Source organism: Pristiophorus japonicus, chromosome 13 (genome assembly GCF_044704955.1).
Source record: "Pristiophorus japonicus isolate sPriJap1 chromosome 13, sPriJap1.hap1, whole genome shotgun sequence".
NCBI classification, from domain to species: domain Eukaryota; kingdom Metazoa; phylum Chordata; class Chondrichthyes; family Pristiophoridae; genus Pristiophorus; species Pristiophorus japonicus.
This window is the reverse complement of record NC_091989.1, coordinates 87,891,957-87,911,857: the sequence shown is the minus strand read 5'-3', so window position 1 is coordinate 87,911,857 and position 19,901 is coordinate 87,891,957. Positions and strand designations below refer to the sequence as shown.

Below are 19,901 nucleotides of genomic sequence, written 5' to 3'. Positions count from 1 at the left end.
AACCTGCAACATTGGGGGAAATTTAATCCTCAGGAATGGGTGGATTGGGGGCGGATGGGTAGTTAAAATAAGTGAATTTTAGATCGCATCTGCAACCCGGCTCCAACGCGCCTGCCTCTGAGTTTAACAGAGGTGTGAGTAACCTACACGCCGCAGTCAATTAATGCAAACCGACAGGTAGTTATCACAGCAATTAACATCCCAAGAGATGTTAATGAGATCTTTCTCAATTGAATTTTACTTACCTTTAAATTTGCGTCTCCGGCACGGGCTTCCTGACCTCGGGAAACTGACCAGAGAAACCAAGTGAGATTGAGTCGCAGTTCAGGTGGGTATGTGAACTTGTCATTGCCCCATCTAAATTAAACTTCACTTATTACAGGCACAAGCTTATTTGGGAGCTGGTTGAGGCAGTACTGAGGCTGTCAAATACCATCGCAGAGCTTGTGAGCAATCCCCAGAGGGCAGTGAATGGAAAGCTTCCAGCCAGATCTTCGTTGGTGAGAAGGCAATCATCCTTTTAATCTGCAGGAGGATTAATCTTGGGCTCAAAGTGTCCCGTTAAGGCAGTTCTGTTGGGAGAAGACCACTGCTCCTTCACCACTTGGGAATAGAATAGGAATAGAAGAATATGCTGGCAGGGTTAGATAAAGCAGAGAGGGAGGAGGCTTGTGTGGAGCATAAACACCGGCATAGATCTCTTGGGCCGAATGGCCTGTTTCTGTGCTGTAAATTCTGTGCAATTCTTCAGCCATCCAGAGACCCCCTGCACTTATTGCTGAATTGGCCATCTCACTTGAGTATTTCACTGTAAGTTGAAGTAGATCTCATTGCATATAGGGATGGTGCTGACTCTTGAGAGGGCTGCTCTACACTACAAGCCACCCAGGACTGTTTGAGCCCACAGGGTTCTCTGTTTCTTGTTTGCCCTTTTATCAGCACGATGGAACCGCATACATTAGTGGTAGGTTCAGCTCATCCTGTGTGGTACACACACATCTGCTAAATTGTTGTGCCCACGTTCTGATGCGAATTCAAGATCGACAATTCTTCAGCCCCATCTTTCCCCAAATTGTTTCACTTACCTCCAGACAACAAAATACCAAGATTTTATCCACCAGCTCCCGTTTTGGAAGAGTGGTATTGCGTGCCTAGTTGGAAGGAAGTTAGAGCTGACTCTGCTCCCTCGATGGCCACTCCTCGAGTCAACAAGCACAGTGTTGTCTCAAAACCATTTGCAAAGCAGGGATCTGATCAGTCCACATGCTTTGAGCCACCACTATTATCTTGGAGCTCAGGACAAGTGCTGCAAAGCAGCTGTGTACAAAGCTGACATGAAACATTAGGTCCTAGGAGACCTCCCTCCAGTACTTGGTGCAGGAAACCTTTTATTGAGCAAGTGAGAATGAATGGTAGAGCACTTATAGTATTGAGGGATCCTCAAGCACCTTTTGCACAGGTCCCTGAGAGCATACCCCTCTTTCTTTTTCTGACCTGGTATGGCTTGGGCTATTTATCATTTTATTCTCAAACTATGAGCATTTAAAAAACATGTTAATATTATTGTCTGCTTCGGTGCTTTTGCTGACTGCCTCCTCTGAACAAGGAATTGATGATGTGAACTATCTCAGGATGATGCTATAATGCAGCAGACTGAAGCAAGATTATCCAATGGTCCAGGGGAGAATTCTCTTAAAGAGGCAGTGCACACCGTGATTTTTCTTAATAGGTAAGCTATAATTCCTGTCTGCTTGTTGAGCTATGGCCCAATGACAAAAAAAAGAGTCCTTTACCTCAGTATTGTTGTGCATCTGTAAAACATGCACTCCCATGTTCCGCCACCAGGGAGCTCATCCCCTGAAGTCCCAAGGGATCCCAGGATCCCTTGGGAGCACTATATATAAGCCGGCCCTAAGGCCTGTTCCTCACTCTGGAGTGTCTTATGAACGACTGAGGTCACTGTTACTTTAACCTCCCTTTGTGCAGCCTCATCTGTGTTAGGAACACAATAACTGGCGACGAGAATACGAATCCAGCGCAAAGATGCAGCAAGCTGTGGGCATCCTGGAGAAGTTCTCGGAGGGTGAGGACTGGTAAGTCTATGTCGAACGGCTAGACCAGTACTTTGTAGCCAATGAGCTGGACGGAGAAGGAAGTGCTGCAAAAAGGAGAGCGGTCCACCTCACAGTCTTTGGAGCACCGACCTACAGCCTCATGAAGAATCTTCTGGCTCTGGTGAAACCCACAAATAAGTTGTATGAGGAGCTGTGTACACTGGTTTGGGAGCATCTTAACCCGAGGGAGAGCGTTCCGATGGCAAGGTATTGGTTCTACACGTGCCAGCGATCTGAAGTCAGGAAGTGGCGAGCTACGTCGCCAAGCTCAGGCAACTTGCAGGACAACGTGACTTTGATGGCTACCTGGAGTAAATGCTCAGAGACTTTTTTTGTACTGGGCATTGGCCATGAGACCATCCTACGAAAACTTTTGACTGTAGAGACACCGGCCCTCAGTAAGGCCATTGCGATAGCACAGGCGTTTATGCCCACCACTGGTAACACCAAACAAATCTCTCAGCACACAAGTGCTAGCAATGTTCATAAATTAACTGGAACTGTGTTTGCGAGCAGAAATGTACAGCCAGCAGGCCTCAGGTGACCCAGATGACTCAAGAGTCCCCAACAAAGGATGAATGCAAGGTAATTCACACCTTGTTGGCGTTGTGGAGGCTTCCATTCAGCCTATTCATGCCGCTTCAAAGGGTATGTTTGCAAGAGCTGTGGAAAAATGGGGCACCTCTGCAAAACCTGCTAACTACCACGTGGCAGAGGAAGATCGGTCCATGCTGGATCAAAGCAATTTCGAGCCTCGGAGAGAGGAGGCAGATGCTGAAGTACACGGGGTGCACACCATTTTCGATGAACTGTCCACCTATAATGCTAAACCTGAAATTGAATGGCTGACCCGTAGCCATGGCACTGGACACTGGCGCTAGCCAATCCATCATACGTAAAAAGATGTTTGAGAGACTGTGGTGCAACAAGGCACTCAGACCAGACCTGAGCCCCATCCACACGAAACTGAGAACGTACACCAAAGAGCTTATCACTGTCCTGGGCAGTGCCATGGTCAAGGTCACCTACGAGAGCAAGGTGCATGAAATTCCACTCTGGAATGTCCTGGGGGATGGCCTCACACTGCTTGGAAGGAGCTGGCTGGGCAAAATCCGCTGGAACTGGAATGACATCCGAGCGCTATCACATGTCGATGAGGCCTCATGTACCCAAGTTCTGAACAAATTTCCTTCATTTTTTGAGCCAGGCATTGGAAACTTTTCCGGGGTGAAGGTGTGGATCCACTTGGTCCCAGAGGCACGACCCATTCACCACAAGGCGCGAGCGGTACCTCACATGATGAGGGAGAGAGTGGAAATCGAGCTGGACATTCTGCAATGTGAGGGCTTCATCTCCCCAGTGGAATTCAGCGAGTGGGCCAGCCCGATTGTTCCAGTACTCAAAAGAGATAGCACGGTCAGGATTTGCGGCGATTATACAGTAACTATTAATCGTTTCTCGCTACAGGACCAATAACCGCTACCTAAGGCAGACGACCTATTTGCGACGCTGGCAGGAGGCAAGACATTCACCAAGCTTGACCTGACTTCGGCCTACATGACACAGGAGCTGGAGGAGTCTTCGAAGGGCCTCACCTGCATCAACACGCACAAGGGACTGTTCATCTACAAGGGCCTGTTTGGAATTCGGTCGGCTGCAGCGATCTTCCAGAGAAACATGGAGAGCCTACTCAAGTCGGTACCACACACGGTGGTCTTTCAGGACGACATATTGGTCATGGGTTGGGACACCGCCGAGCACCTACAAAACCTGGAGGAGGTCCTCCAGCGACTGGATCGCGTAGGGCTGCGGCTGAAGAGGTCGAAATGTGTCTTCATAGCAACAGAAGTGGAATTTTTGGGGAGAAAGATTGCGGCGGACGGCATTTGGCCCACAGACGCCAAGACAGAGGTTATTAGGAATGCGCCCAGGCCACAGAATGTCACGGAGCTGCGGTCGTTCCTGGGACTCGTCAACTATTTTGGTAACTTCCTACCGGGGTTAAGCACCCTTTTAGAGCTCCTACATGTGTTATTGCGCAAAGGTGAGAACTGGGTATGGGGAAAAAAACAAGTTATTGCTTTTGAGAAAGCCAGAATCATTTTATGCTCCAACAAGCTGCTTGTATTGTATAACCCGTGTTAAAGACTTGTGTTAGCCAGAACTCCCATGTTCTGCCACCAGGGTGCTCATCCCCTGAAGTCCCAAGAGATCCCAGCATCCCCTAAGGACTGTTCCTCACTCTGGAGTGTCTTATTAAAGACTGAGGTCACTGTTACTTTAACCTCCCTGTGTGCAGCCTCATCTGTGTTAGGAACACAATAAGTATGACATGATCATATTGGATTTATGCATTATTCCAATTAAGGTGAGTCACATTTAGTTGTAATTGGATCAAGGGAAGCTGAGGAAGAGTGAGTGAAGGGATAACTATTTGGATTGGGGAGGTGCCATCTCTTTCTCTGATGTCAATAGGAATTCATCAGAAAAGGATCAGTATTGTGCTGATATCTGTGAGCAAGGCCATGCCTGTCCACCTGATCAAAGAGTTTCATGTACCTGTGAGGAAGTAATGAGCTAGGGAAATTAATCTTGTGGGAAAAGATTTATTTGTAATGTTTGTGTACAGGTGCAGGAGGGAAAACCGACCATGTTATCAATGTGGGTGTTGGAGAACTGGAAGTTACCCCCATATCCATGGCTATTGGCAGGTACCTTGGACTTGACTTGTCACCCGAGGGATGTGCTGCTCGGAACCGCAGAGGTATCGCCTTTATTGTGTATGGAACTCCTATCTCAGGTACAAATATTTGTTTTTCACAAAATGAAAAATCCTTGTGTTCATTACTAAAGCAATTAGAAAAAGACACCTTTTTCATTTTTCTTTTTTGATTTCAGCAAATGCAAATAAATACAAACAAATGAATGCACTAAAGATACCCCACACTCTGAGCAGGTTCACACTTGCAGCAACTTCAGGCTGGAAGCCAGTCTGAGGGAGATTGCAGCATTTCCATTCCAAAGCAAAATGAGCACAAGATTAATAGGACAGAATAAGTGCATGCATTATAGATACCTCCATTTGTTAGGCACTTTTTGAAGTTTTACTTTGTTCCTCCCATGCCCCACTTCTTTTTCGTGGCTTGAGCAGTGGTGCAGCAGGGAGGGATTCAAATTCCTTGGGCATTGGAACCGGTTCTGGGGGAGGTGGGACCAGTACAAACCAGACGGTCTGCACCTGGGCAGGACCGGAACCAATGTCCTAGGGGGAGTGTTTGCTAGTGCTGTTGGGGAGGAGTTAAACGAATATGGCAGGGGGATGGGAACCAATGCAGGGGGACAGAGGGAAACAAAAAGGAGACAAAAGCAAAGGACAGAAAGGAGATGAGTAAAAGTGAAGGGCAGAGAAACATAAGAAACATAAGAATTAGGAACAGGAGTAGGCCATCTAGCCCCTCGAGCCTGCTCCGCCATTCAACAAGATCATGGCTGATCTGGCCGTGGACTCAGCTCCACTTACCCGCCCGCTCCCCATAACCCTTAATTCCCTTATTGGTTAAACCCAAGGCAAAAAACAAAAAGGGCCACTGAATATAAAGGGGCTGCAGGAGAGGTCAAAACTAAAAATCATGGTTTAAAAACTAGTATTAAAACACTCTACCTAAACGCACGCAGCATTCGAAATAAAGTAAATGAGTTGACGGCACAAATCATTGCAAATGGGTATGATTTGGTGGCCATTACAGAAACGTGGTTGCAGGATGGCCAAGACTGGGAATTAAACATACAGGGGTATCTGACGATTCGGAAAGATAGACAAGAAGGGAAAGGAGGTGGGGTAGCTCTGTTAATAAAGGATGATAACAGGGCAGTTGTGAGAGAAGATATTGGCTCTAATGAACAAAATGTTGAATCATTGTGGGTGGAGATCAGAGATAGTAAGGGAAAAAAGTCACTGGTGGGTGTAGTTTATCGGCCCCCAAATAATAACTTCACAGTGGGGAAGGCAATAATCAAGGGAATAATGGAGGCATGTGAAAAAGGAACGGCAGTAATCATGGGGGATTTTAACCTACATATCGATTGGTCAAATCAAATCGCATGGGGTAGCCTGGAGGAGGAATTCATAGAAAACATACGGGATTGTTTCTTAGAACAGTATGTTACAGAACCTACAAGGGAGCAAGCTATCTTAGATCTGGTCCTGTGTAATGAGGCAGGAATAATAAACGATCTCCTAGTAAAAGATTCTCTCGGAATGAGTGATCACAGTATGGTTGAATTTGTAATACAGATTGAGGATGAGGAAGTAGTGTCTCAAACGAGCGTACTATGCTTAAACAAAGGGGACGACAGTGGGATGAGGGTAGAGTTGGCTAAAGTAGACTAGGAACACAGACTAAACGGTGGCACAATTGAGGAACAGTGGAGGACTTTTAAAGAGCTCTTTCATAGTGCTCAACAAAAATATATTCCAGTGAAAAAGAAGGGCAGTAAGAGAAGGGATAACCAGCCGTGGATAACCAAGTCAACACAAGCATACACACCTTTTGGCTAAGATCAAGTGTAGTATCTGTTCTTATCGCTTCTCGGCCTTTTGGCTAAGATCATGCGTAACTGACCTGACAGGGGAGTAACCATGACCCCAAAGTGGTTCTCCCTGGATCAGGAAGGTGGTTCTCCTATGCTTTTTGGAACTAGGAGGTGGGTGGGGTGGCTTGACCCATCCACCTCCACGGAGGTGTGTGGGGGGCCTGACCCATCCACCTCCATGGCACGAACCTGGTATTGCAGTACTTCCAGGAACGGTGCAGTGGCTCTAGGCCTTTTGGCTAAGAGCATTGGCGCAGAGTGATCCTTGATGTGTGCAAGGTGACCTCTGGCGTTTGTGATTTGACAAAGAATTGGAACGATTGGCAACGAAAATTTAAAAAAAAAAAATAATAATAAAAAAAAAAATCTGACTCGGTGCACTTACCCACAGAGCCAGACATTTTGATTGCATTGATTTGATAGAAACTCTTATTTCTAGTTTTTTGTCATCTTCTGATCTTGTAATGTGCTTTCTCACGTTTTGTCACAGGAAAATCAGACACTGCTCTCTTCCTTGCAAAGTATTATCAAGCTGCCTATTTGACCATAGATGCTATTATACGGGAAGCAATTGCCAATGGTACCTCAGCAGCAGCTATGCGGGCTCGGGAATTGTGTGCCAAGGCTGCTCTGGAGCTGATACTGAAAGATACCGAAGAAGGTAATAAATAATATTGTTTTGACAATATCTTGTTTTGCTCATCATTTCAAATGTCCAGTGGCAATATCAGGCCCTCCCAGGTCTAGGGTCGCCAACTCTGGTTGGGCGCATTCCTGGAGGTTTCATCACATGACCTCCATTCTCCCATGTTCCCGCCATTGGTCATCTGACATGGCCATACCCGCAGAGCTCTGCCTCCCCACGCCAAATCTAAAGCGAACAGACTCTTTGTTAGCTGATTGGATGATTCTTAACTGTCAGTCAAAAAACTTTTTTTCCTCATCTCTAATATTTTTGTAACTAATCAACGAAAGTGTTTAAAGAAAGTTAAAACAACACACCATTTTTTTAAATCCCTCTATGATTTTTCTCCAGCGTTGCTCATAGCAGTGTCTTGGAGATGAATGTTTAATTCTTGGACACTCCAGGACAATCCTGCAGCACACACAACCCTAGCCAGGTCAGGTACAGCACAATTTGATGCAGAGTGAAGTCCCCTCTACGCTAACCCAACAATATGCCTCAATCCAAACTCGACCCTCTACTGCAGCAGTGTGACATTTTTCCATTTCCCACACAAACCATCGTCTTGCCTTTCTGCGTGACAATGCCAATTTAGTACAATGGACTCCATCTCATTCTCAACAAGCTCCCCGCTGGAGTGGAACTAAACTATAGAACCAATGGGTATCTGTTCAACCTTCGTCGCCTCCAGACTGGATCCAAGGTTGTCCCATCCTCTGTCGTCGAACTACAGTATGGGGATGACACATGTGTCTGCGCACACTCAGAGGCCGAACTCCAAGCCATCATCAACACCTTCACCGAGGCGTACGAAAGCATGGGCCTTACACTAAACATCCGTAAGACAAAGGTCCTCTACCAACCTGACCCCGCCACACAGCACTGCCCCCTCGGTCATCAAAATCAATAGCGTGGCCTTGGACAACGTGGACCATTTTCCATGCCTCGGGAGCCTACTATCAGCAAGGGCAGGCATCAAAGATGAGGTCCAACACCGCCTCCAGTGTGTCGGTGCAGCCTTCGGTCGTATGAGCAACAGAGTGTTTGAAGTCCAGGACCTCAAATCTGGCACCAATCTTATGGTCTACAGGGCAGTAGTGATACCGGCCCTCCTATATGGCTCAGAGACGTGGACCATATACAGCAGACATCTCAAAGTGCTGGCGAAGTACCAACTACACTGCCTCCGCAACATCCTGCAAATCCACAGACGCACCAACGTCAGTGTTCTCGCTTAGGCTAACATCCCAAGCACCGAAGTACTGATCACGCTCAACCAGCTCTGTTGGGCCGGCCACATCATCCACATACCTGACACGGCACTCCCTAATCAAGCGCTCTACTCGGAACTCCTACACGGCAAGCAAGCCCCAGGTAGGCAGAGGAAATGTTTCAAGGACACCCTCAAATCCTCCTTGATAAAGTGCAACATCCCCACCGACACCTGAGAATCCCTGGCTCAAGACCACCCTGAGTGAAGGAAGAGCATCTGGGAAGGCGCTGAACACCTCGAGTTTCGTCGTCGAGAGCATGCAGAAACCAAGCGCAGACAACGGAAGGAGTGTGCAGCAAACCAGACTCCCCACCCACCATTTCCTTCAACCTGTGACAGAGACTATAATTCCCGTATTGGACTGTGCATCCACCTGAGAACTCACTTTTAGAGTGGAAGCAAGCCTTCCTCGATTCCGAGGGACTGCCTATGATTAATGAGTACAATGGCGCCACGTCCCACTGGGAACTGGGCTGACAATGCCCAAACTCATCCACAGAGAATCCTTACAGCCAGCATACAAATGAGACACTCACCTGATCCGAATCAGTCTAGCCTGCAACAGAACCCAGCTCTCAGATAAAGGACCACTTTTTAAACCACTGCACCATCCTGTCCCTCTAAATCATGGGTTGTTTATGTATAGGATAATATGTCAGCAGTTGTACGTAATTTGTCACATAACTATTAAATGACCCAGAGCTTTGTCACAAACGCAATAAACCAGTAACGCAATCCTGTTCCAGTTAAAATTAACAATTGAGGGATTGAAGCTGCAGCTTTCATGGCAGAATGCTACACAACGTAGTAAATCTACCTAATAGGGGCCATACCCTTTATGGAAGACAGGCAGGCGGCATTAGCTGAGTATTTGTCTGTAGTATGCAAGTTTTGAGCTGATTCTATGCTTTCAAATGTGGTCATATGTGGTCATATATCATTTCAGCAGCGCCAGCGGAAGTGATCCCACAACAGTCATTTAACATAACTGGAAGTGGAACCCTTGATGGAACGACCAAGCAAACACCTGAACACAGCCCTAGCCTCGAAGTGAAAGTTTCACATTTATCAAGCAACGTCCACTTGAAAAACAGCACACTCGTCGCAAGGACAAGTCATGCTACCCAGAAACAGCAAATTGACACAATGGCTTCACAGGTAGAGTACAGCCATTCATATAAAGCTATTTGTTTTAACTCGCTTTACTCTTTAGGGTAATCAGAAGTGAGAGCAACCAAGATTTATTACTTTTATAATTTATTGGTGTATTAGCAGGAGGGGCAGAATTATTTCCTCCAGGCCCGACTAGCTTATCTGCACATGATTGGCCAACCTCCACCCCACCCCACTTCTTAAACAATAAGGGGTTATGGGGAGTGGGCAGGGAAGTGGACCTGAGTCCGTGATCGGATCAACCATGATTGTATTAAATGGCGGAGCAGGCTCGAGGGGCTGTATGGTCTTCTGCTTCTATTTCTTATGTTCGTATGGCTGATACACCTCACCCACGTCCCGCAAGGTCTGAACCCCCGCCATGTCAGATCCCCACCCTTCGCAATGTGGATGGACCGCCTCTGGTCAGTCTCTGGTCGGTCTTGTGGACTGTCTCCTCAAGCTTACTAAAATGACTGGTTTTATATGCTTCTTGCTGGTGCAAAACAAGCTTTTTCTGTAACTTTTCACTCTCCCTTCCATGGCTACACATCATCATCATCAGCAGTCCCTCGTATCGAGGATGACTTGCTTCCACGCCAAAAAAGGAAGAGTTCACAGGTGTTTCAATGAAGGACCTAATATTCCAGATCCCGAACTACATGTTGAAGGGTGGAAGATGCCTGTGCGTGGATTTTTTTAATGTGTGGTGACCGTTGCATACCAGCCACCACACGGGCTAGGTCTTGGTCCAGTGGCAAGGATTAACCAGGACGACTGGAGACCAGCTCTGCTGCACGGACCTAGTGCGCACACATATCGCAGTGTGGGCTGGCCCGTGCTGCCCCTGGGCCCTCAGCTCTTCTGGGATCCAAACTCTCGCCTCTCCTGGGACCCGAACTCTCGCCTCTCCTGGGCCCCGATCACTTCCCTCAACAAACTCTTGTCGCTCCGACCTCGCCGCTCCTGCTGTACCTGCCCACACTGCAATCACTGACCTGGCTTCGCAGCCGTCGCCCTTCTGTAGCAGCACGCGCTACACATAATGATGCAACCAACCAGCACCTGCCATTTACAACGGTGTCCTACAGTCTCTCAAGACATCCTTATCTGTAACCTTCCAGATAGTGTGCATTACACTTTTTTCAAAATTAGTTAATATTTACAAATAATGAGTTGATCAGCGAGAGCCAGCATGTCTATCAAACCTAGTAGAAATTTTGAGGAGGTAAATAATGTGGCAGATAAGGGAGTATCTATGGATGTTAATTATATGGAGTTCCAGAAGGCATTTAGCAAGGTTCCACATAAGAGACTTTTAACAAAAATAAGGGCGCGTGGAATTGGAGGAAACCTATTGGCTTCGCTAGGGAATTGGTTTGGAGATAGGAGTCAGAGAGTAGGACTAAAAAAAAATTTGAAAGACTAATTTAATGTCGTCCTTTATCTCAAGGGGGCTGGAATACAGAGGGGGCGGAAGTGATGTTTACAGCTATACAGAGCTCTGGTGAGACCCCATATGGTGTTACTGCATTCAGTTCTGGGCATCGCCCCTCACAAAGGATATACTGGTCTTGGCGGGGAGCAGCGCAGATTCACCAGAATTATACCGGGGCAAAAAGGGCTAAATTATGAGGGCAGGTTGCATAGATTAGGCTTGTATTCCCATGAATATAGAACATTAAGGGGTGATCTAATTGAGGTTTAAGATGTTTAAAGGCTTTGATAGGGTAGATAGAGGGAAAGTATTTCCTGGTGTTCAGCCACCTAAGGACTCATTCTAAGAGTGAAAGTAGGTCTTCCTCGAATCTGAGGGACTACCTATGATTCCCTCTGGTGGGAGAGTCCAGAACAAGGGAGCATAACCTTAAAATTAGAGCTAGGCCGTCAGGGATGATGTCAGGAAGCACTTCTTTACACAAAGAGTTGTGGAACTCTGGAACTCTCTCCCCAAAAGCTGTTACGGCTGGGGGTCAGTTGAACATTTCAAAACTGAGATTGAAAGATTTTGGTATGGTAAGGGTATTAAGGGTTACAAAACTAAGGCTGTTGGATACAGATGATCTAATTGAATGGAGGAACAGACTCGGGGTGCTGAACGTCCTCTATCTGTTGCTACAGTTCTAACCTTCCCAGCTTGCCTCTTGAACAGTGAATTTAATAGTTTTTTTTTTAACCTACCTCGGCTCCTTCAGTAGGTAATTAATCCAGGGTTCTCGTCAGTCCTTTAGTTTCCTTAACACTGGATTTCAATCCAACAGGGGGAATGGACAGGATTGGAAAATGTTCTGCAGTCCCTGTGGCTGGTTTAGTAGTAGCACTCTTGCCTCTTAGTCAGAAGATCACGAGTTCAAGGGCCCAGTCAGAGACCTGAGCACAAAATCCAGGCCTCACTCCAGTGCAGGGAGTGCTCCATTGCCAAGGTGTGGTCTTTCGGATGAAAGGTTGAACCAAGATCCCATCTGCAGTCACAGATAGACGTAATAGATCCGAATAGCACAATTCGCAGAAGAGCAAGGGATTTCTCCCTGGTGTCCTGGTTAATATTAATCCCCCAACCAACATCACGAAAACAGATTACTTGGTCATTATCATCATCATCATAGGCAGTCCCTCGGAATCGAGGAAAACATAGAAACATAGAAAATAGGTGCAAGAGCGGGCCATTCGGCCCTTCGAGCCTGCACCACCATTCAATATGATCATGGCTGATTATGCAACTTCAGTACCCCACTCCTGCCTTCTCTCCATACCCCCTGATCCCTTTAGCCATAAAGGCCACATCTCACTTCCTTTTGAATATATCCAATGAACTGGACTCAACAACTTTCTGTGGTAGAGAATTCCATAGGATCACAATTCTCTGGGTGAAAATGTTTCCCCTCATCTCGGTCCTATATGGCTTACCCCTTATCCTTAGACTGTGGTTCTGGACTTTCCCAACATCGGGAACATTTTTCCTGCATCTAACCTGTCCAATCCCATCAGAATTTTATATGCTTCTATGAGATCCCCTCTCATTCTTCTAAATTCCAGTGAATATAAGGCTAGTCGATCCAATCTTTCTTCATCTGTCAGTCCTGCCATCCTGGGCATCAGTCTGATGAACCTTTGCTGCACTCCCTCAATAGCAAGAATGTCCTTCCTCAGATTAGGAGACCAAAACTGCACACAATACTCAAGGTGTGGTCTCACCAAGGCCCTGTACAACTGCAGCAAGACCTCCCTGCTCCTATACTCAAATCCTCTCGCTATGAAGGCCGTTTGCTTTCTTAACTGCCTGCTGTACCTGCATGCCTACTTTCAATGACTGATGTACCATGACACCCAGGTCTCGTTGCACCTCCCCTTTTACTAATCTGTCACCATTCAGATAATAATCTGCCTTCCTGTTTTTACCACCAAAGTGGATAACCTTACACTTATCCACATTATACTGCATCTGCCATGCATTTGCCCACTCACCTAACCTGTCCAAATCACCCTACAGCCTCTTAGCATCCTCCTCACAGCTCACACTGCCACCCAGCTTAGTGTCATCTGCAAACTTGGAGATATTACATTCAATTCCTTCATCTAAATCATTAATATATATTGTAAATAGCTGGGGTCCCAACACTGAACCTTGCGGTACCCCACTAGTCACTGCCTGCCATTCTGAAAAGGACCCGTTTATTCCCACTCTTTGCTTCCTGTCTGCCAACCAGTTCTCTATCCACATCAATGCATTACCCCCAATCCCATGTGCCTTAATTTTACACACTAATCTCTTGGGTGGGACCTTGTCAAAAGCCTTTTGAAAGTCCAGATACACCACATTCACTGGTTCTCCCTTATCCACTCTACTAGTTACATACTCAAAATATTCTAGAAGATTTATCAAGCATGATTTCCCTTTCATAAATCCATGCTGACTTGGACCGATCCTGTCACTGCTTTCCAAATGCGCTGCTATTACAGACTTGCTTCCACTCTAAAAATGAGTTCTTAGGTGGCTGAACAGTCCAATACGAAAACTACAGTCTCTATCACAGATGGGACAGATAGTCATTGAGGGAAGGGGTGGGTGGGACTGGTTTGCCGCACGCTCTTTCCACTGCGTGCGCTTGTTTTTTGCATGCTCTCGGCGATGAGACTCGAGGTGCTCAGCAGCCTCCCAGATGCACTTCCTCCACTTAGGGCGGTCTTTGGCCAGGGACTCCCAGATGTCAGTGGGGGTGTTGCACTTTATCAGGGAGGCTTTGAGGGTGTCCTTGTAAGGTTTCCTCTGCCCACCTTTGGCTCGTTTGCCGTGAAGGAGTTCCGAGTAGAGCGCTTGCTTTGGGTGTCTCGCGTCTGGCATGCGAACGATGTGGCCTACCCAGCGGAGCTGGTCAAGTGTGGTCAGTGCCTCAATGCTGGGGATGTTGGCCTGGTCGAGGATGTTAATGTTGGTGCGTCTGCCCTCCCAGGACAGTGCTGGGATCACAATGCTGTTTGAAGGACCTTCCTGTGCACAATTTGTCTGCCACATGTCCTACATCACAACAGTGACTACACTTCAAAAAAGTACGTTATTATCTGGAAAGTACATCGGGATGATTTGAGGACGTGAAAGGTGCTATATAAATGCATGTTCGTTCTTTTTTGATTCTTTTGCCAAAGACCTTTCCAGCTCCCTCTTGAAACTGGTGAGAGTATCCATCTGTATGTTATCCCCAGACATTCTGCTTCACACATTCATCACCCTCACTGGGAAGTAACTTTATCAAAGCTCTCTGTTCACAATATATAGATAGCACAGATAGAAGGTATTTAAATAAAATGTTTCTCTGCGGGGCACAGAATTCTGAACAAAGGTGTTTTTTCTCCTGCTGTAATGTTCTGGCACAGATTGGTGATGATAGGTGGTGCTGAAGATGGAAGCTTGATTAGTGTGTCAAAATGCTATGGCAGGAGAAAACCCAGCTGTGTTTAAATAGCAAAGAGGACACAGACTGGGGGAACAGTAAAAGAAATAGAAACATAGAAACATAGAAACTAGGTGCAGGAGTAGGCCATTCGGCCTTTCGAGCCTGCACCGCCATTCAATGAGTTCATGGCTGAACATACAACTTCAGTACCCCATTCCTGCTTTCTCGCCATACCCCTTGATCCCCCTAGTAGTAAGGACTACATCTAACTCCTTTTTGAATATATTTAGTGAATTGGCCTCAACAACTTTCTGTGGTAGAGAATTCCACAGGTTCACCACTCTCTGGGTGAAGAAGTTTCTCCTCATCTCGATCCTAAATGGCTTACCCCTTATCCTTAGACTGTGACCCCTGGTTCTGGACTTCCCCAACATTGGGAACATTCTTCCTGCATCTAACCTGTCTAAACCCGTCAGAATTTTAAACGTTTCTATGAGACCACTCTCATTCTTCTGAACTCCAGTGAATACAAGCCCAGTTGATCCAGTCTTTCTTGATATGTCAGTCCCGCCATCCTGGGAATCAGTCTGGTGAACCTTCGCTGCACTCCCTCAATAGCACGAATGTCCTTCCTCAAGTTAGGAGACCAAAATTGTACACAATACTCCAGGTGTGGCCTCACCAAGGCCCTGTACAACTGTAGCAACACCTCCCTGCCCCTGTACTCAAATCCCCTCGCTATGAAGGCCAACATGCCATTTGCTTTCTTAACCGCCATGAAAGACTTGCATTTAAATAGCGCCTTTCATGTCCTCAGGACATCCCAAAGTGCCTTCCAGCCAATGAAATATTTTTTCGGTGTAGTCACTGTTGTAATGTAAGAAAGTATTCTACTCGGATCATGATACCACTGTTCTGTGAACTCACTCGGGGTAAATTTTGCTCTGTGTGCAAATGATAACAATAACTTGTATTTATATAGCGGCTTTAATGTAGTAAAACGTCCCACGGCGCTTCACAGGAGCTGGCACTGAGCCACATAAGAAGATATTAGGGCTGATGACCAAAAGCTTGGCCATAGAGGTAGGTTTTAAGGAATGTCTTAAAGAATGAAAGATGTAGAGAGGCAGAGAAGTTTAAGGAGGAGATTCCAGAGTTTGGGGCCTAGGCAGCGGAAGGCCAACAATGGTGGAGCAATTAAAATGGGGGAATGCTCAAGAACCAGAAGTAGAGGGGTGCAGATATCTCGGAGGGTTGTGGGGCTGGAGGAGATTACAGAGATAGGGAGGGGCGCGGCCATGAAGGGATTTGAAAACAAGGATGGGAATTTTACAATCAAGGCATTGCTTAACCGGGAGCCAATGTAGGTCAGCGAGCACAGGAGCAATAGATGAAGGGGACTTGATGCGAGTTAGGACAAAGGCAGCCGAGTTTTGGATGACCTTAAGTTTACAGGAGGAAGAACAAGGGAGGCCGGCAGGACTGCATTGGAATAGTCAAGTCTAGAGGTAACAAAGCCACGGATGAGATGAGAGTTTCAGCAGCAGATGAGCTGAGACGGGCAGATTCGGGCAATGTTCCGTAGGTGAAAATATGGGATCTTCGTGATGGCGCGAATATGTGGCCGGAAGCTCATTTCAGGGTCAACTGTGACACCAAGGTTGTAAACAGTCTGGTTCAGCCTCATGCAGTCGGGATCTTGAAAGTGCAGTTGTATGTGAATTGGGAGAGAGTTTTTTCCAGACGTGAGCATAGAAGGAAATAGGGTTAAGAGGGGGCAGGCAGATGTGGATGGAGAGCGATACAAGAAAGGAACAGAGATGGCCTTATCTGTGATTGACATGATGGGAGTAGTGAGCCACATGAGATGGCAAGGTCGAGGGGGTGGCCGTGAAAATGGGTTGGGGAGTTTACATGGAGAGAGAGATTAAGGTAGGATAGGAGGGCAGTGAACTCATGATGAATTGAGATGGAGATGAAATCACTGAGCATGAGAAGCCGCTCGGTGCAGAGGCTGAGGGAGGAAAGCAGTGAAGATATTTAGGAGAGAAATTTTCATGGTATTTGGGTGGGTAGTAAAGAACGAGAATTTTAAATGAGAGGTGATGGGGGTGGAACAAGGTGAGAGGTTCAAAGGAGGAGTAGGGGGACAGACCAAGGTGTGATTTGGTGATGAGAACCACACTGCTCCCACGGCGGTCTGGGCGGGGCAAGTGGCGGAAGGTATAGCCAGGCGGGGAGGCTTTGTTTAAAGATAAGGGGGTTGAAATTGCCCCTTTCGATAAGGCCATTGACCGCCAGAAAACGGTGTCCATGGATGGTGTGGAATGGCCGCTGACTCTCCGTGGAGGGGCCGCCATTTTAGAAATTGCCCTTCCTCAGGGGTGGAGCGGTGTCCGGGACCGCTCAGCCCGTTTTGCTGCTGCAGCGTGCATGCATCAACCTCCTCGCAAAACGGCCTCTTACTCGAAATTGCCCCACCACCAGCCGGTGCCCCCAACAGCTTTTGCTGTCGGTACACAAGCGTGAAATGGCGGCACGGCCTCCCTTAAAGGGGAGGGCACACTGCTGCGGCCGCCATGTTATTTTTTTTGTCGGCCGACTGCCAGGTCGGCCCAACAATTATGCCCCGGCTTTGGCCGGGCCGCCAACAGACAGCCATCCTGGTGGCCCAATGTTTTCCATTGAAGTGGCTGCAGGGTTCGCAGTGGCTCTCCCCTTTAACTGAAGGAGAGAGATGTTGTGACGCTCCAGCCCATCTGCGTGGCGCTGATGTTATCAGGGCAGCAGACCGCTGCAAGGGCACTTCCGCCCGACCCTACCGGAACACCGCACCACGGAGAGAAAAATAAACAAATGCTGAATTTCTCCGGTATCTCTATGGACCGGGGCGGAGAACAACTTTAAAAAACAATAGGTGCGCCCCATTTCAGGCGGAGGGCAATTTCTGACAGGACCATGATGTCGATGCAATCATCCACGGTAAGCTCGTGGATGGCAAGGGCCTTGTTCGCAAACGAATGGACATTCTGGAGGGAGATGCGGTGATGGCTAATCCACTGCCAGCATCCACAGGGTCAACGCTTGGAGGGATGAGTTGGGCGGGGAGGAGATTGGCAAGGTGAGACCCCCCGCGGCCAAACTGGGCGGGAAGGTCGGTGAGAGAGTAGGATGGAACAGTTGGGGTTGCTGCCTGTGAGGAGACAGCGACGAGTGGCCTTTCGGAGGATGCCAAGAGAGGCAGCGGGAAGCTGCAGGCTTATCTCAGAGGGAGTCGAGCCTGGGACTGCGGCAGGAGAGTAGGAAGGTCGAAGAGTAATGAAGGGTTGAGGTAGGCATTTGGGAGGGCAGAGTATCCGAGAGAGGATGAAAGGCGGCATGACAACAGGAGAGACTGGTCCGGGAGGGAGAGAGAGAAAATAAAAAGCGAGAGAAAGAAGTAGAAATGGAAGTGAATGGCTCGGGTCCGGAGCGGCAGCCAAACTGTGCACGCAAATGGACACAGAAAATCAAACGTTACATAGGCCTGGCTATGTAGCAATTACAGGAATGCATATTTCCTGGTAACAGGGAATAAGTTGGTTACAATGGTAAGGAGACCAGAGTTAAAGTTGGAGGTCCCGTGGACGGCAAAAGTAGACATCGGTAGGATGGAATCGGTTTGGAGCATCAACGAATTGTTGTCCGAGTTCCCAGACAGGAGTAGCAGATGAGAGAAGTCTAGAAGCTCTTTGAAGGATAGGGAATTGAAGGATGGAGATTATTGCCGTGGTAATGAGAGTGGGTTTCAGTGCAGGAAGGTGATGGCGAAGATCCCGTGAGGTTGGAGGTCACCGTGGATCAGATGTAGCGGAGAAAATGTAAAACCGCACAAGCCAGCGACCAACAAAGCAGGAAGACCAGGAGAACGAGTCACCCAACTCGGCAGGGAGATGACAGCAAACAGCAAGTAGCAGCAACCAACAGGGCTGAAAAAACAGTCACACCCGTCTATAAGCGTGACCCCGAGCTTCTGGTCGCCTGTCACTTCAATTCCCTGCTCCACTCCCACTCTGACCTCTCTGTCCTCAGCCTCCTGCATTGTTCCAATGGAGCTCAACACAAGCTCGAGGAACAGCACCTCATCTTTCGTTTAGGCATTTTACAGCCTTCTGGACTCAACATTGAGTTCAACAATTTCAGACCGTAACTTTTGCCCATATTTGTTTCCCTTTGTTTTACACCCCCCTTTTTATTTTCTCTTCCCAGGGCAGCTGGTGATGACTCCGCCATTCACACCCCATCTCGACTCATCTTTTGTTTCTTAGTTATTCCATTACCATCTCATTTTTGCCCCTCATCCCTTTAGTCTCTTCATCTCTCCTGCCTCCCACCCTATCACAGAGCTCCCCTTTTGTTCTTTCCTCCCCTCCCCCTTTCAGTGCCCCTGCACTTCCTTAAAACCTGTTACACCCCACACTTTTCAAGTTCTGACAAAGGGTCACAGACCTGAAACATTAACTCTGTTTCTCTCCACAGATGCTGCCTGACCCGCTGAGTATTTCCAGCATTTTCTGTTTTTATTTCAGATTCCAGCACCCGCAGTATTTTGCTTTTGTATTAGGCGCACGAGTCACCCAGCTCAGCAGCGAAACAGCCACAGTGAGGAAGACCATTTTTTGTTTTAGCAACAGATTTTTGACATAGCAAATGAGGCTTACAGTGCAGCTCAGTGCAGAAGTGTTGTGGTGTAGTCCAGTGTAGTCAATCTACTCAATCTCTCCTCATAGGACAACCCTCTCATCCCAAAGATCAGTCTAGTGAACCTTTGTTGCAGCGCCTCAAAGGCATGTATGTCCTTTCTCAGATAAGGAGACCAAAACTGTGCACAGTACTCCCAGTGTGGTCTCACCAAAGTCAATGTACAATTGTAGCAAGTTTTCCTTACTCTTGTAATCCAATCCCCTTGCAATAAAGTCCAATAACGGCCTTTTGCCTTCCTAATTCTTCATTTGTCATATATTGCAATATAGATTGCAAATAGCTGAGGCCCAAGCACTGATCCTACAGCATCCCACTAATTATAGCCTGCCAACCTGTAAATGACCCGTATATTCATATTCTCTATTTTCTTTCCGCTAACCAATCCTCTATCCAGGCTAATAACCCCAACCCCATGAGCCCTTATCTTGCATAACAACCGTTTTTGTGGC

The 19,901-nt window shown here is 47.3% G+C and overlaps 1 protein-coding gene and 1 pseudogene across 1 annotated transcript in view; both read left to right on the top strand.

Annotated features, from left to right (window-relative positions):
- hydin (HYDIN axonemal central pair apparatus protein) overlaps positions 1-19,901 on the top strand; it is a 1,725,340-nt gene that overhangs the window by 1,064,715 nt on the left and 640,724 nt on the right. Inside the window, 3 exon segments of the mRNA XM_070897728.1 lie at positions 4,744-4,914; positions 7,198-7,368; positions 9,612-9,823. Coding sequence (XP_070753829.1) covers positions 4,744-4,914; positions 7,198-7,368; positions 9,612-9,823 — 554 coding nt within the window.
- LOC139279121 (U2 spliceosomal RNA) lies at positions 6,696-6,933 on the top strand (annotated as a pseudogene).